The sequence below is a fragment of the Choloepus didactylus genome, chromosome 17 (genome assembly GCF_015220235.1).
Source record: "Choloepus didactylus isolate mChoDid1 chromosome 17, mChoDid1.pri, whole genome shotgun sequence".
NCBI classification, from domain to species: domain Eukaryota; kingdom Metazoa; phylum Chordata; class Mammalia; order Pilosa; family Megalonychidae; genus Choloepus; species Choloepus didactylus.
In genome coordinates, this window is record NC_051323.1 from 49,409,996 (window position 1) to 49,427,129 (window position 17,134).

Below are 17,134 nucleotides of genomic sequence, written 5' to 3' on the forward strand. Positions count from 1 at the left end.
TCGGCTACGTCGTTGCATCATCTATGTGGCCTCCCCCTAGACACCTGTAAACATCTTGTCCGCAATTGCGCAACTTGTGCGCCCTTTGCGCCACTTGGCCCTCTGCAACCTCAGGGAGTCAACCCACGAGGCCTAAAACCCAATTCTAGATGGCAAATGAATGTAACTCACGTTCCGTCCTTTGGACGCCTCAAATATGTGCATGTAATCATTGACACCTTCTCGGCCATGTGTTATGCAGTCCCCCTTGCCGGGGAAACGGCCAAACACTGTATCAAGGCCCTGAGACAAGGAATTCTCTTCATGGGAGTCCCCTGGGACCTAAAAACAGACAATGGGCCTGCCTATCGCAGTGCCTCCTTTGCGGCCTTTCTTCAGTTATATAACATCACCCATCATTTCGGCATCCCCTATAATCCTCAGGGGCAAGCCATTGTGGAAGCAGTCCATCGCCGCTTAAAAACACAAATTGAAAAAGAAAGGGCAATGCTCCCCCAGGCAACTCCAGGGGACCTTATCATAGCAGCCCTTATTCACCTTAATCTACTCACATTCAATAAGGAAGGGCTTTCGCCCCTACATAAACATTGGGGGCCCTCGTATAGGCCTACCCAGGCCCCGAGGGTCTACTGGAAGGACCCAGAGAATAATGCCTGGAAGGGTCCCTCCCCACTCCTCGCCCAGGGGCGCGGGTTTGCTTGTGTTTTCCCAGATGATGCAGCACAACCAATCTGGATCCCAGGAAGGGCAATCCGGCCCACCACCAGCAACCACGCGTCTAACGAGACGAGAACGCCGTCGTCTCCGCAACCTGGTGCACCAGATGACAACAGTACACCTGGGCCTGGACCCCAGTCCGAGTGAAACCCCGGAGAAACAAGAAATCAGAGAAATCATACGCCTCTATAGACAGGCAAAAGCCAGCCCCGTACACCTCCACAACCCTCACCCAAGCATAGCTTCCCTTCTAATGGTCATGTTGGCCCTCGCCTCTTCTACCCAGGCCAACCCCCACCAGCCTTGGAAATGGACCTTGGCACGATGGGAAGATTCCAAGATTGTGCAAACCCACGTTACCGCAGGACGCCCTTCCTTTGTCATTTACCCCTGCGACCTAATCCTGTTCCCGGAGGGCACACCTTGCCTTAACCAAGCCCAATATTACATGTGCCCATCCTCAAACCCCGGGAAACAGTACTGCAATGCTCCCAACCAATACTACTGTGCATACTGGGGGTGTGAAACATTAGCCACTACCTGGAAGCCTTACGCCCCTCATCTTTACCTAACTTTAAATTGGGCCCCTTTTGGTTGCAAGCCCCGTGACCATTCCATCAATCCTTATTACGATAAATATAATTGTCAAAAACTAAATCTCACCGTACAGCTCCCTACTGATCCCTCTTGGCTACTCGGTCGAACCTGGGGCTTCAGAATCTATTTGGAAGGAGTCGACCCAGGTTCCCTTATTTTGATAAAAAAGGAGGCTGTACTAAAAAACCCCTCTGCCATCGGTCCTAATAAAGTCATTAACCCCCTTTTTCCACAGCCCTCCAGCCGCACCTCAGCTGCAAACAACGCATCGCCAACCCCACCACCCCGACCTCCTCTACCCCCCTCTCGCTACTCCTCTCGCTACTCCTCTCCCCTCCTCGGCCTTATCCAAGCGGCCTTCACCTCAGTGAATTCCTCCAACCCTAATCTTACCTCCTCTTGTTGGCTTTGCCTCTCCACCTCCTTCCCCCTGTATGAGCCCGTTGCCTCCAACCTTTCCTTTTCAGAAAATACAGAGAATAGCCCCTCGGAATGCAATTGGAATACCTCTGCCGTCCCCCTAACCTTTCATTCAGTCTCCTTTACAGGAAAGTGCATCCGCCCTTGCTCAAGTAACTCTCCCAACCTCACAGCTTGTGCCAACTACTCATCTCCCAGCAGCTCTGCCAAGTTTCTTATTCCCCACAACTCCTCCCAATGGCTCTGCTCCTCTACAGGACTTACCCCCTGCCTTAATGTGCAAACCCTCAATTCAACTAATGAAACTTGCCTCCTAATTGTCCTTATCCCCAGGGTCCTATACCACAGCGAGGAAGACTTCTTCCTCCGCCTGGAAAGAACTGCAACTCCTGCCCCTCTGCAAAAGCGAGAGCCCATCACCGCCCTCACGATTGCCTCCCTCCTAGGTCTTGCAGGCGCTGGCACCGGAATCGCTGCGTTAGCCAGTCAAGGTTCCGCCCTAACTCACCTCCGGGCGGCCGTTGACGAGGACATTCGTCACCTACAAAACGCTATTTCCCATCTTAAAAACTCTGTTAACTCCCTCTCTGAGGTCGTGCTCCAAAATCGCCGAGGTCTCGACCTTCTTCTCCTCAAAGAAGGAGGCCTTTGTGCCGCCCTAGGAGAAGAATGCTGTGTTTATGCCAATTCCACAGGTCTCACCGAAGACAGCCTAAAGAAAGTCCGAGAGGGACTAGAACAGCGCAAAAGGGACCGTGAAGCTGCCAACTATTGGTCCCACATCTTTACCTCCCTCCTCCCTTACCTCCTCCCCCTCATAGGCCCCCTACTAATAATTATTCTAGCTCTCACCCTAGGACCCTGGGTTATCCGCAGACTTCGCCAACTTGCTAAAAGCCAGGCCAATACCAATGCTGTCCTCTCATCATTTGTGCAAGTCCAGTATCAACAACTTGCCTCCACTGAAGAAGCTAACCCTCCGCAGCGTCGCCACCCTTGTCCATCCCGCAAGCAGCGAGGCCCCTGTCGAGCACCCGGGCGCCACACCAACGTCAAGCTCCAGCCTCACTGAGCCACCGTCTACCCCTTTTCCCCTCCCCGGTCTCCCCCTTCCCTCATCCCTTAGCGGATCTCTCCGGTAAGCTTCTTCCTTTAATTAGAACAGAAGGGGGAAGTGCGGGATACTGATTACGTGCTTCGACTTGGCGGGCCTCAGCTGGGGGACCTGATCAGCCCCTGGGGAGGGTGGTGGGCACGGGCGACAGCGCCCTCCACAGCCCCCCGGGCCTGAGAAAGTGGAGCCGGATGCAGGCCCCATTTCCTCACCCAAAATATCTTGCCCCATGTTGGGCACCAGGAAGCTTGCCAGAGAAAACCGCCCCCCTTATCTTGCCCGCACACTCCCCGTTGCCAGAGCAACTCCCACCACCACCAGTGCGCATGCACCATTGCCAGAGCTACTCCCGCCCGCTGCAGCAGCTTCCGCGTCCTCTCAGAACCAATCCTAGCCTTTCTCCCCTCAGCATTACCATTTAAGGCCCTTACACCCCTACTCCAACCCCGCCCTTCATGCCAGCCTATATAACCTGTGCTCACCCCTGAATAAAGCCCTTTTTGTTCTACCCCCACTGGAGGAAGAGTGTCTTTCCTTTCCCTTCTCACCGCCCTCCACGCCTTGCACGCCTCCGCCGGGGACTCGGCCAAGTCCCCCGCCTCGCCCTCGCCTCCGGGAAAGAGCCCCCGCCGCCGGTACCCTCAGAGCAGTGCCGAGAGCTGAGGGTTCAGCAACCGGCCGCCATCCCCCCAGACGATTTAACTGCGACCGCAGGAATACTACACGGCAGTAAGAAGGAACGATCTCGTGAAACATATGACAACATGGATGAACCTTGAAGACATAATGCTGAGCGAAATAAGCCAGGCACAAAAAGAGAAATATTATATGCTACCACTAATGTGAACTTTGAAAAATGTAAAACAAATGGTTTATAATGTAGAATGTAGGGGAACTAGCAATAGAGAGCAATTAAGGAAGGGGGAACAATAATCCAAGAAGAACAGATAAGCTATTTAACGTTCTGGGGATGCCCAGGAATGACTATGGTCTGTTAATTTCTGATGGATATAGTAGGAGCAAGTTCACAGAAATGTTGCTATATTAGGTAACTTTCTTGGGGTAAAGTAGGAACATGTTGGAAGTTAAGCAGTTATCTTAGGTTAGTTGTCTTTTTCTTACTCCCTTGTTATGGTCTCTTTGAAATGTTCTTTTATTGTATGTTTGTTTTCTTTTTAACTTTTTTTTCATACAGTTGATTTAAAAAAGAAGGGAAAGTTAAAAAAAAAAAAAAGAAAAAGAAAAACAAGGAAAAAAAAAAGGTGTAGTGCTCCCTTGAGGAGCCTGTGGAGAATGCAGGGGTATTCGCCTACCCCACCTCCATGGTTGCTAACATGACCACAGACATAGGGGACTGGTGGTTTGATGGGTTGAGCCCTCTACCACAGGTTTTACCCTTGGGAGGACGGTTGCTGCAAAGGAGAAGCTAGGCCTCCCTATGGTTGTGCCTAAGAGCCTCCTCCCGAATGCCTCTTTCTTGCTCAGATGTGGCCCTGTCTCTCTAACTAAGCCAACTTGAAAGGTGAAATCACTGCCCTCCCCCCTACGTGGGATCAGACACCCAGGGGAGTGAATCTCCCTGGCAACGTGGAATATGACTCCCGGGGAGGAATGCAGACCTGGCATCGTGGGACGGAGAACATCTTCTTGACCAAAAGGGGGATGTGAAAGGAAATGAAATAAGCTTCAGTAGCAGAGAGATTCCAAAAGGAGCCGAGAGGTCACTCTGGTGGGCACTCTTACGCACACTTTAGACAACCCTTTTCAGGTTCTAAAGAATTGGGGTAGCTGGTGGTGGATACCTGAAACTATCAAACTACAACCCAGAACCCATGAATCTCGAAGACAGTTGTATAAAAATGTAGCTTATGAGGGGTGACAATGGGATTGGGAAAGCCATAAGGACCACACTCCACTTTGTCTAGTTTATGGATGGATGAGTAGAAAAACAGGGGAAGGAAACAAACAGACAAAGGTACCCAGTGTTCTTTTCTACTTCAATTGCTCTTTTTCACTCTAATTATTATTCTTGTTATTCTTGTGTGTGTGCTAATGAAGGTGTCAGGGATTGATTTGGGTGATGAATGTACAACTATGTAATGGTACTGTGAACAATCGAAAGTACGATTTGTTTTGTATGACTGCGTGGTATATGAATATATCTCAATAAAATGAAGATTAAAAAAAAAAAGACATAATGCTGAGCAAAATAAGCCAGGCACAAAAAGAGAGATATTGTATGTTACCACTAATGTGAATTCTGTGAAAAATGTACAATGTTTTATACTGTAGAATGTAGGGGACCTAGAGATACCAATTAGTGGAGGGGGAATGATAATCTAATAAGAACAGATAAACTATGGAGGGTAATCTCAATGTTATGGGAATGCTCAGGAATGATTATGGTTTGTAAACTTTCTTGGATATAGGAAGATCATGTTGGAAGCAATAGAGTTATTTTAGGTTTTTTTTTTTCTCTTATTCCTTTGTTTTCTTAGGGGTTGTTAATTTTCTTGGGGTATGGTAGGAACATGTTGGAAGCAATGTAGTTATTTTAGATTATTTGTTTTTCTTACTCCTCTGTTTGGACAGGGTTTATTAATTTTCTTGGGGTATGGTAGAAACATATTGGAAGCAAAGTAGTTATTTTAGGTTATTTGTTTTCCTTAATCCATTGCTTTGTTTGAAATGTTGTGGGGTTTTTTTCGTTGTTGTTTGCCTGTTTGTTTTTAATTTTTTGATAAACAAAGTTAAAAAATTGAAAAAAATCAGTAGAAAAATGGGAGTAAAAACTAAATGACAAATAGGGTGGGATGGAGGGATGGTTTGGGTATTCTCTTTTCACTTTTATTTTTTATTCTTATTCTGATTCTTTCTGATGTAAGGAAAATGTTCAGAAATAGATTGTGGTGATGAACGCATAACTATATGATCATACTGTGAACAGTTGATTGTATACCATGGATGACTGTATGGTTTGTGAATATATTTCAATAAAACTGAATTAAAAAAAAAAAACAAAAACAAAACTACATTTTTAAAATAATACAAGATGAAATTAATCTATTCAGTATTAACCTCCTTTTGCAATATACTCCAGAGTGCAAGGGTAAAACTTATACCTCTTTTTCAAATTTAAGGTGGTTACACTGCTAAATTTCAATTCTATCCATAAATTCTGCAGCATAGAGCAGAAAAGAAAACTCAGGTAGTATAAGAATTCTACATAAATTCACTTCACTACACTAAACACTGAAACTATAGACAACACAATGGGAGGAGAAAAACAGCAACAACAAAATATATAGAAGTTCAATTTTTGGAGATAAAAATTAATATTGAAAACAAATACAGAAAATCTGGAAACTCTAGACTAAATGGGGCTTCCCCATTTTGAATTCAACATACAATTATATTTATACATATACACATAATCTATATAGAAGATCACTTCTTCACAGGGGACAAGCTTTTAGAAGCCCTTGAATTACCTTATCTAGAATTTGTATAAGTAAATTTTCAGCTAAGCTAGCAACAATCTTTGGAATGGTCTTGGGAACTGTGGGATGAATCAAAGACTGATCCAAGAAAAATGTTGTCCTCTGGTAATGTTTTTTCCAGTTTTTCCAATAATCTCATTCCCTTCCTCCATTTGTGACCATCCTGGTAATTCCAATCTGCTCAAGTCCCACATCATCAAGTAATGCAGCCCTAAAGATCTCCCTAACCTCCCAATTCCTACAAATGTATTTACCAATTAATTACATGATCGTATATAGCTTATTATTTTTGCTTCATATAATTTTGAAGAAATAAGATCCAGCATTGATTTCAAATGTGTTAACCCTAACCCTCCAGCTATATTTTAAGATTTCTAGAAAGTAGTGATGACGTACTTCTTCAATATATCCCCTAACAGTACATAATGCTGTTCAAAGACTCTGAGGAACTGAGGTCAAATGAAACTGTCATCCTAGAGGCCCTTTCCTGAATGAGTGAAAATATTCTTTGATCTTAATGAGAATCATTTTCTTTGTGCCATCAGAGTACTATACTTTTATGCTATATTTAATTCAGAAACACACAAGCACGCTATCTATCAGCATTTTTGTTTAACACTGTTCTGAAAGTTCTGACTGATGCAGTAAATTATGACTCAAAGGAGTAATACACTACTTGAATGGCATAACAAAATATGAATAGAAAACTTATAGCATTTCAGACAAAGAAAATGTTAAAAAATCACATTCATTACAGTAAAAAAATACAAACCACTAAGAAATAAAATTGGAGGTATGCTTATATAAAGAAAGCACAAAATTTCAAAGAAGATAACAAGTAAACAAAGAGTAAAGAATATTTAAAATCTTAAGGACACCATTTCTCCACAAGTACTCCAACAGGTTAAATTCATAAGAATTTAGTTTTGGTAGTCAATAAAATTATGAGAATATCAATTTCTACAACCCAAAGATTATTATTGTGAAAATAATAAGGAATAGGACAAACTAACCTGGATAAGATTATCAAATAAAGCAACAGTAATCAAAACAATGTTACGCTGGCACAAAAATGAACATGCAGAACTAGACTATATCTATAACAATAATTAGCTTTTAAATTTTAAGTGTCATTATAGTTATGAAAATATTGACTAACATTCATTGAGTGCTTTCTATGTCCTAAGAGCCACTCTTTGTATGCATTAATTATTTAAACATCATTAATGCTTTACATCAAAGTTTCTCTGCCTTGGAACTATTGACACTTGAGGATGAATAATTCTCGGTTGTATGACCTGTCTGGTACATTATATGACGTTTGGCAGTACCCCTGGCTTCTACCCACTAGATGCCAATAGCACCCACCCTACTTCACTCTACTAGTTAATAACAATATAAAGTAACAATACCAAATTTTCTATGGAAAATTCTCAAGGTGGTTGATTCAAACTCAATGAAAGATTTAAATCTCAAAGAAACCTCTACCTTAATCTGAAAACCATATACAGATCTTTCCAGATCTCAAAACAGTTTGTTAGAAGGTGCATAGCGATAAATGAATTTTCAAATTCCAAAGCCACATAAAAATTTATTTGCTAGCAGGGCGAATGACACAATGATGTCTCAGAATCCAATAAGGCACATTCACAAAGAAAGCAAGCTTTTAACACATTCTGGCAAGGTACTGCTCCTGTCACCTACCTAGCATAATAATTCAAATTGTGCATCCCCCATGCCAAAGCAAACTGGAATCTGGCCATGGCTGAAACATAACCACACCAAGGAGTATGCAAAGGGTCAGTAAGCACTGATAGCAGCAAGCCCTAAATACCTCTTCTTGCATATGATGTTTTCTACAATTTAATTTCACTGCAACTGGGTACTGGCTACTTATGGAAGCTTCTGTGTTGACAATGCCTGTGTTTCTCAACTAGTTTAGCTATTAACAGTTGGCATCCCACTCTCTGTGCCCTGAAAATACATTAATTAGAAAAAAGAAAGAAGGGGTCCTTTAAACCTTGCATCTTGTTGGCTGCCTAATTACAAGTGAAAAGAAACATTTTGGATACAGTAAATACTTGAGCCTGAAACAAGAGTCCAAAATGACTTCTTCAATGGTGAAAAGGCTGGTATTTTTCTCAAGAATCTACAAGCATGGTGTTTTTCTTTGTTAAAGATGACTTCTGATGAATAAACTTAAGTTATTATTAATAAACTTAACAAAAATAGACAAAACCTATATGAAGAAAGCTAAATTTAAAAACAAACAAACAAACAAACAAAACCTCCTGAAAGGCCCAAAGTAGACTTGGGGACAAAGAGAAAGAACATTCTTTGTTTCTGTTTACTTTCTCAACTTCACTAAAGTAACACTTCTCCCTAAAGTGATTTATAAATTTACTGTGATCTCAAGAAAAATGGAAGTTTTTTTTTTCTTGTGCTAGTCAGGCTGACAATAAACTTCATTTGGAAAAATAAACATAAAGGAACAGGTAGAAAAACTCTAAAAATGAGAGCTAAGAAGGGGGAATAGCCTTATTGGATATTATTAACACACACCACAAGGCAACTATAGTTAAAAAAAAAAAAAAAAAAAAGGTGGTGGTGGCGGGACTAGACCAGTGGAATAGAGAAAAAACCTCAGAAACAGACTCAAGTACAACTCAACATCACAATATGATCAAACACATTGCAAAGTAATATATTCTTCTAATGCAGGGTCAATCAGAACCTAAATTTGAGAACCTGGAAGGGAGGAAATTGACAAACTGATAATAAATGTCAACAGGAAGAAAAGTCTGTGAGAATACTGACTGCTAAAATTTTTAAAGAACAATGAGGGAAAAATTTGCCCTACCATAAAATAAAACATTAACATGAGACAGATTTAATAAATATGGATCTGTCACACAATTGAACAACCCAACAAATATAATTTTGTGGATGCCTATACATGTATTTGTGTAACAAGCAGTCTGGAAGAGCATGTTAAATCTCCCTGGCAATGTGGAATATGACTCCCGGGAGGAATCTAGACCCGGCATCGTGGGACGGAGAACATCTTCTTGACCAAAAGGGGGATATGAAAGGAAATGAAATAAGCTTCAGTGGCAGAGAGATTTCAAAAGGAGCCGAGAGGTCACTCTGGTGGGCACTCTTATGCACAATACAGACAACCCTTTTTAGGTTCTAATGAATTGGAATAGTTAACAGTAAATACCTCAAACTATCAAACTACAACCCAGAACCCATGAATCTTGAAGATGATTGTATAAAAATGTAGCTTATGAGGGGTGACGATGTGATTGGGAAAGCCACATGGACCATACTGCCCTTTGTCAAGCGTATGGATGGATGAGTAGAAAAATGGGGGCATAAAAAAAAAAAAAGGCACCCAGTGTTATTTGTCACTTTAACTGTTCTTTTTCACTTTAATTTTTATTCTTATTATTTTTCTGTGTGTGGTAATGAAAATGTTCAAAAATTAATTTTGGTGATAAACGCACAGCTCCATAATGGTACTGTCAACAACTGAATGTACGCTTTGTATGACTGCATGGTATGTGAATATATCTCAGCAAAAATGAATTAAAAAAATTAATAACTGTGGCTATTCGCAGGTAAGGAAGGATGATCTGAGGAACACTATTTCCAGTGTTACTGCATTTTCTACAACCTTTGTATTGTTTATAAGACAAATTTTGATTTAAAAAACAGAACAAAGCAAGGAGAATAAGTAGAGAGCCCTTTATTATGCTGGGGTACAAAGGGCCTTCACTACAAGCATGTCCAATGGTACAGCACTTATTTGGGGACTGACTAATGAAGAGATGGCCTTCCAGGAGCTGTGGAGTGGCTTTCAACTTTACCCTTCTGAAGCCCTGAGAGGTTCAATGGGGGCCTTTACTCCTACTTCACTCATAACAAGCTGACTTAGTTAAGGTCATGCTGCATAATACTTCATTTAAAGAAAAGATTCTGTTGCTTTAACAAAGTTTGTAGGCCACTTGCCCAGAAGACTACCAGGAGAAACATTATGTTAAAAGTCAATGAAAGGAGGGGTATGGGAGGACTTGAGTTTCCTCTTTTTGTCTTTCTTTTCTGGAGTAAGGAAAATGTTCTAGAAATTGAAAAAAAAATTAATTGTGGTGATGGATGAACAGCTGAATGATGGTACCACGGGCAACTGATTGTACACTTTGAATCTCTGGATAATTGTATGTTATGTGAACAATCTCAATAAAAAAAAGAAGTCAATGAAAGGAGAGGGCAAGATGGCAGCATAGAGAGGAGAGGAATTTAGTTAGTCCCCTGGAACAACTAATAAACAACCAGGAACAACCAGTAAATAATTTGGAACAACTGCTGGGGGACAACCATGACTGTCCACACATCATACACCAACCTGGATTGGGAAGAATGCCTGAGATCGCAGCATAGAATCTGTAAGTAAAAACTGTGGAACCATGCTGGTAGACCCCTCCCCACATGGCAGGCTGAGCCGCAAAACTTTGCTGTGGTAGAAAGCAGCACTCTTTGAGTGAATATAGCTCAGCTGAGCTCCAAACTGGGGTTTTAATTAACAAGTGTGGACTGCTGAATACAAGCTACAAACCCCCACAAGCAGACAGAGGCTTGTTGTGGGGACTAACCTTAAAGAACTAGAAGACCCATCTGTCCCAGGACGGGAAGCCCAGAAAACCAGCTGTTACCTCTGGCCGACAAGTGAAACTGGGGGGCCGTAGACAGGCTCTGAAAGGGGGCTTTCTGTCCCCTTTTCTCTCTCTCAACCTGAGGGGCATAGTGGAAACAGCCTCAGCCATTTTCAGTTCACAGCGCTCTGACCCAGACAGAGGTGGATAACAGAGTCGGAGAGACAATTCAAATGCAGATGATAACTCCCTAGGGGATGTATTTTCCCTAAGAGTAAGAAGGTGGTCCCCAGCTTTCCCCTCAGAACCAGACCCAAGAGCCTGTGGGAAAACAACCAAAACAGAAACTAAAGAGGCCACACCTCCTTAGACCAGTCGGGAGCAACAGGCTGACAGGCACCACCTGCCGGGCAGGTTAGGAAAAGCACAGTGACTAAAGACTTCAGAGAAGTTGGTCATTCTTCTAAGATACACCCTGACTATAACCCCATTCTGAGACCTGAACCTGTTCTGGTCTGGGAAAATCTGATTGAGGAAACCAAGGAAACCAGATGTCTAGACAAAAGAAATCTACAATCTACACTAGGAAAAACAAAGATATGGACCAGCAAAGGAACAAACTTACACCTCAATCAAGATACAGCTGAGATATTGTTTCACTTTAATGAAACAATCTATCAAAGACTTTCAAAGAAATATGCTAAATCAAAAACCAAATCAAAGAGTTCAGGGAAGATATTGCAAAAGAGATAAAGGGTATAATGAAAACACTGGGCAAACATAAGGTAGAACTCGAAAGTTTGAAAAAACAACTGGCAGAATCTACGGAAATGAAAGGCACAACACAAGAGATGAAAAACACAATGGAGACATTCAACAGCACATCTCAAGAGGAAGAAGAAAATACTCAGGAACTGGAGAACAAGACATCTGAAATCCTACACACGAAAGAACAGATAGGGAAAAGAATGGAAAAATACGAGCAACGTCTCCGGGAACTGAATGACAACATGAAACACATGAATGTATGTATCATGGGTGATCCAGAAGGGAAAGGGGGCAGAAGCAATAATAGAGGAAATAATCAATGAAAATTTCCCATCTCTTTTGAAAGACATAAAATTACAGATCCAAGAAGCACAGCATACCCCAAACAGAATAAATCTGAATAGACCTAGGCCAAGACACTTAATAATCAGATTATCAAACATCAAAGACAGAGAGAGAATCCTGAAAGCAGCAAGAGAAAAAGCAATCCATCACATACAAAGGAAGCTTCATAAGACTATGTGCAGATTTCTCAATAGAAACCATGGAGGCCAAGAAGGAAGTGGGGTGATATAGTTAAGATACTGAAAGAGAAAAACCGCCAACCAAGAATCCTATATCCAGCAAAACTGTCCTTCAAATATGAGGGCAGAATTTAAGATATTCTCTGACAAACAGACAATGACAGAGTTTGTGAACAAGATACCTGCTCTGCAGGAAATACTAAAGGGAGCACTACAGACAGAAAGGAAAAGACAGGAGTGAGAGGTTTGGAACACAATTTTGGGTGATGGTAGCACAAAAATGTTAAGTACACTGAACAAAGATGGCTGGGAGTATGGTTGAAAGAGGAAGGTTAGGAGCATGTGGGACACCAGAAGGAAAGAGGAAAGATAAAGACTGGGACCGTATAACTCAATGAAACTTAGAATGCTCAGCAACTGATAAAATGTACAAATATGATTTTACATGACAAATGAATGTCAGCCTTGCAAGGTGGTAAAAATAGGGTGGTATTGGAAGGAAAAAAATACAATCAATGCAAACCAGAGACTATAGTTAACAGAAACAGAAACATTTTTAGTATTATGATTCCTTTATTTTAAAAAAAGGCAATATACCAAAGCTAAATGCCCATAAAAGGGGGCCACCAGGGAGGGGTATGGGACTTTTGGCATCGGTGATGCTGTCTGACTCTTTTATTCTACTTTAGTTTAATTCTATCTTTCAGTTTGTTGCTTTTTAGCTGTCATTTTTCTTTCTTTCTTTCTTTTTATTTTGTCTCTCTACCTTCTTTGACTCTTCTTCCTTGTTTGTGGAAGAAACGGAGATGTCCTTATACAGATAGTGGTGATGGTGGTAAATACATAAATATGTGACTACACAGGGAACCATCCATTGTTTACTTAGGATGGAAAGTATGGTGAGTGAACAAAACTGTCTTAAAAAAAAACAAAAAACAGGTTGATGAAGAAACCTTAAGGGCACTACATTGAGTAGAATAAGTCAGACACTTAAGGACAAATATTGCATGGTCTCACTGATATGAACTAATTATAATATGTAAACACACAGACACGAAATATAGGTTAACAGGATATAGAATGAGGCTAAAGAACGGGGAGCAGTTGCTTATTATGAGTAGAATGTTCAACTAGGTTGAACTTAAGTGTCTGGAAATGGACACGTTGATGGTAGCACGTTATTGTGAGTGCTGAAGGATGTGTGAATGTGGTGGAAAGGGGAAGCTCAGAGTCAGATATATCACCAGAAGGAAAGTTGGAGGTTAAAAGATGGGAATATATAAAACAGTGAATCTTGTGGTGGACAATGTCCGTGATTCACTGTACAAATATTAGAAATCTCTTTCATGAACTAAAACAAATATATGATGATATAATTAGAAGTTCATAATAGAGGGGTATATAGGGAAAAAAGATACCTATTACAAACTGTTACAATTAATAGTATTTTAACACTATTTCATCAAAAGTAACAAATGTATACTATACCAATATTATGAGTCAATAATGGAGGGGGAGTGGTTAGGGGTATGGGAGGAATTGAGTTTTCTTTTTTTGTCTTTTCTTTCTTTTCTGGAGTAATGAAAATGTTCAAAAATTGAAAAAAAAAAATTCATTGTGGTGATGGATGCACAGCTGTATGATGGTACCATGGGCAACTGATGTGCACTTTGGATCTCTGGATAACTGTATGGTATATGAACAATCTCAATAATATTAAATTTTTTAAAAAGTCAATGAAAGACCTATTAATGAACTGTAAGATAAATTATAGTAATACTGTCATTTCTTAAATACAGAAAAGGCCTTACCATAAATCCTGTAACGGCCCAAATGCCAAAAGTTGTTACCAAAAATTCCTCATACCTGGAAAATAAACCTCAAGTACCTAAAGTCGTTTTTGGGAAGGGTTGTAGAATACATCATTCCATTTTTATATTATTTTGTTTCCCAAAATATCTTTAACAAGTTTAAGTTATACTGTTTTCCAGGTTACATCACTCTATACTAGCTTTATACTTTTTTAGAGAGAAATACTATATTTAAATAGTTTTTCAAATAAACAGAAACTCGTGAGATGCCACGATCTGACTTTTCAGTCCACTCTTACTCGAGACATCCTAGCTCACTGCTTTGTTCAGCTTTTATCTTTACATCAACAATAAACAAAAATTTCTAGACTTACATGTCTATCTTATGCTCAGTGCTTAAGTGAAGATCACACAATCAGCACCTCAGACTAAAATATTTAAAATTCAACAATAAAAACAGCGTAAAAAAATTCCACCAACAGTGTGGTCTGCAGCAGTTCAAAGAAAAGTAATAAAAGGCTTCTTGGGGCACACAGGAATTAAGCTGGGTCTCTGTGCTGGCGGCTCTTGGATAATCCTTCAGCAAAACACTAGGGACTTTTCCTGGCCTTTGGCCTGTGCACAGATGAACTTGCTGAAGTATCACTAGGAGCAATATATATTTGCCAAAAACTCACAAAACTATACACTGTAAAGGATGATACGTGTGCATCAAATTATACTTTAATTAGAACAAGAAAACAAATCCACAAGTTGCAGTGATTCCTCAACAAGTTAAACAGAATTACCCCACAATCCAGCAATTCCACTTCTAGGTATGAACACAAAAGTGTGGAAAGCAGGGACTCCCACAGATACTTGTACACTAAAGCAGCATTATTCACAATAGCCAAAAGGTGGAAGAAACCAAGTGTCTATCAACAAAAGGATAAATATTGGAGTTTTTCCACTTACATGAAATATCTAGGATAAGCAAATTCATAAGGACAGAAAGTAGATTACAGGTTATCAGGGAACGAAGGAGAGAGCCTAAGGAGTTAATGCTTAATGGTTGCAGAGTTTCCGCTTTGGGTGATAAAAAAAGTTTAAGCAATGGAAGGTGGTAATGGTAGCACAACATTGCAAAAGTAATGTCAATGAACTGTATACTTAAAAATTGTTAAAATGGCAAATTTTATGTTACACATGTTACCACAATAAAAAAAATCCATCTGTAAACTGACATTAAGTATTTCGGAAGAGATTTTGACATTATACAGAAAATGCAAAACATGCATATGACTTAGTAATTCCACAATTAGGAATATATTTTCTGGTTATATTTGCAAAGTATACAATTATTAATTCAGCACTGTTTCTAAAATATTAAAATCAAGGTTTTTTGTTTGTTTGCTTAAATAAAATAATAGTGAACACTTAGGTACCGTGTTATTGTAAGTCTAACATGAAACATTAAGGACTATAAATACCAAAAATTGTTTCTGGAAGACAAGTTGATTTGCATGGATCAGAAGGCCAGTAAATACAGTATCTCAATATATAACATATATTATTCAAAGCAACTTCCAAACACAGTTTGGAAGTTAGCATCATTTGTAATATCAAAAAATGTTAAACACCTAAAAGGAAATTATGCTACATCCATGTGAATATATGAATTCACTAAAGAGTAAAATACAGTAAAGAGTGAAGTTGAGGAACTATGGAGAAAGATACTAAAGATACAGTGTTAAATGAAAGAAGCAAGTTGCAGAATAATGGGTACAACTTGCCACCGCACATGGGCTATCCCTGAATGGATAGGCCAAGGTGTGAACAAAAAAGCAAACCAAAATTAGAATAGCAATTTAAAATGAGCTTGGAATGAAGGAAAGCACGGGGCTTTCATTCTCCACGTTACACGTTTCCTTATATCTCTGTGTTAATTATTCACAGTAAGAATCTTTTACTTTTGAAATCAAGAAAATAAACACATTAAATGTACAGTCACAAACAAGAGAAAGAAAGAAAAATTAAGTATTGCTACAAAGATCACATTTTTAAGTGCAAAAGTCTGAATCTCTCCAGTGCATAAATGACACCCAGTCAGCCAAAATGCCGATCAAAATGTAACCATTCACCAGCTTCCATGTCTACTTGGCTACATGGCTTAAATGTCTACATGGCTTAAATGGATTCAAGAATTTCAAGGCATAAGCGTGTCACATTAATAGTTCACAACACTAAAACACATCAATTACTTCTTAAAGCTGTATTTAGAAGAAAAATCTAGTCAAGGAAATCATAAAAATGCGAAATCACAAGTGAAATACTGATCAAGTAACTTATTGCTCTTTTACCATCACTATTTAAGAGCTTATGACTTCTAAATTTTATCCCAAAAGTTGTTTCTTCAATATGAGAACAAAAATATTTGAGTTTCAAAAGAAAGCAATAAATATTTTCTTTGCATAGAACTTGAAGCCCTAAGAAAAACCTACCTTCTAAGAGCATTTCTGGAATGTCTGCTTGATATCTAGGTCCCACTCTGATTTCACCTTTGTCAGCTAATAGTGTTTTCACTGAGGGGTCATAAACCAAGGAGTAGAAAAAGGTATCCTGAAAAAAAATGACAAAATAACTAGATAAATTAATGCTTTGTATTTTTTTTTTAAATAAAGCGATAAATCTAATGCCACAATAATGAAAGCATAAAAATTCATAGAGCAGACAATTTCATTTCAGTGAATAAATTCATAAATCTTTAAGGAGAGCAGTGTTATTGACATCATGTAAAAATTGTACAAACGTAAATCCAGGCAAAAGAAACAGTTTACAATAAAGGTAGATTAGAAAGTTGTGTTATTATCTGTTTTAGTCTAAAGAAAGCCATTAACTGTTCTAACATTGGGTTTAAAAGCTAGCGAAGTTAAACTACCTGAAATCAAATAATAATCTGATCTAAAGTTCATTCCAAACAATGGAGAGGCCTTCATTAATACTAGGGACTCTTATATCTGGAGTGTCCACCCAACATTTTCAAAAAATA

At 39.7% G+C, this 17,134-nt stretch overlaps 1 protein-coding gene across 4 annotated transcripts in view; it reads right to left on the reverse strand.

Annotated features, from left to right (window-relative positions):
• Positions 1–17,134, reverse strand: part of MTA3 (metastasis associated 1 family member 3) — a 192,351-nt gene that overhangs the window by 83,095 nt on the left and 92,122 nt on the right. For all 4 annotated transcript variants that reach the window (XR_005212454.1, XM_037807604.1, XM_037807603.1 and 1 more), the window contains exon 6: positions 16,587–16,704. Coding sequence is in view for 3 of the 4 variants with exons in the window: in XM_037807604.1 (XP_037663532.1) it covers positions 16,587–16,704 (118 nt within the window). In the remaining variant the exon portion in view is untranslated. The remainder of the gene's footprint in view (positions 1–16,586; positions 16,705–17,134) is intronic.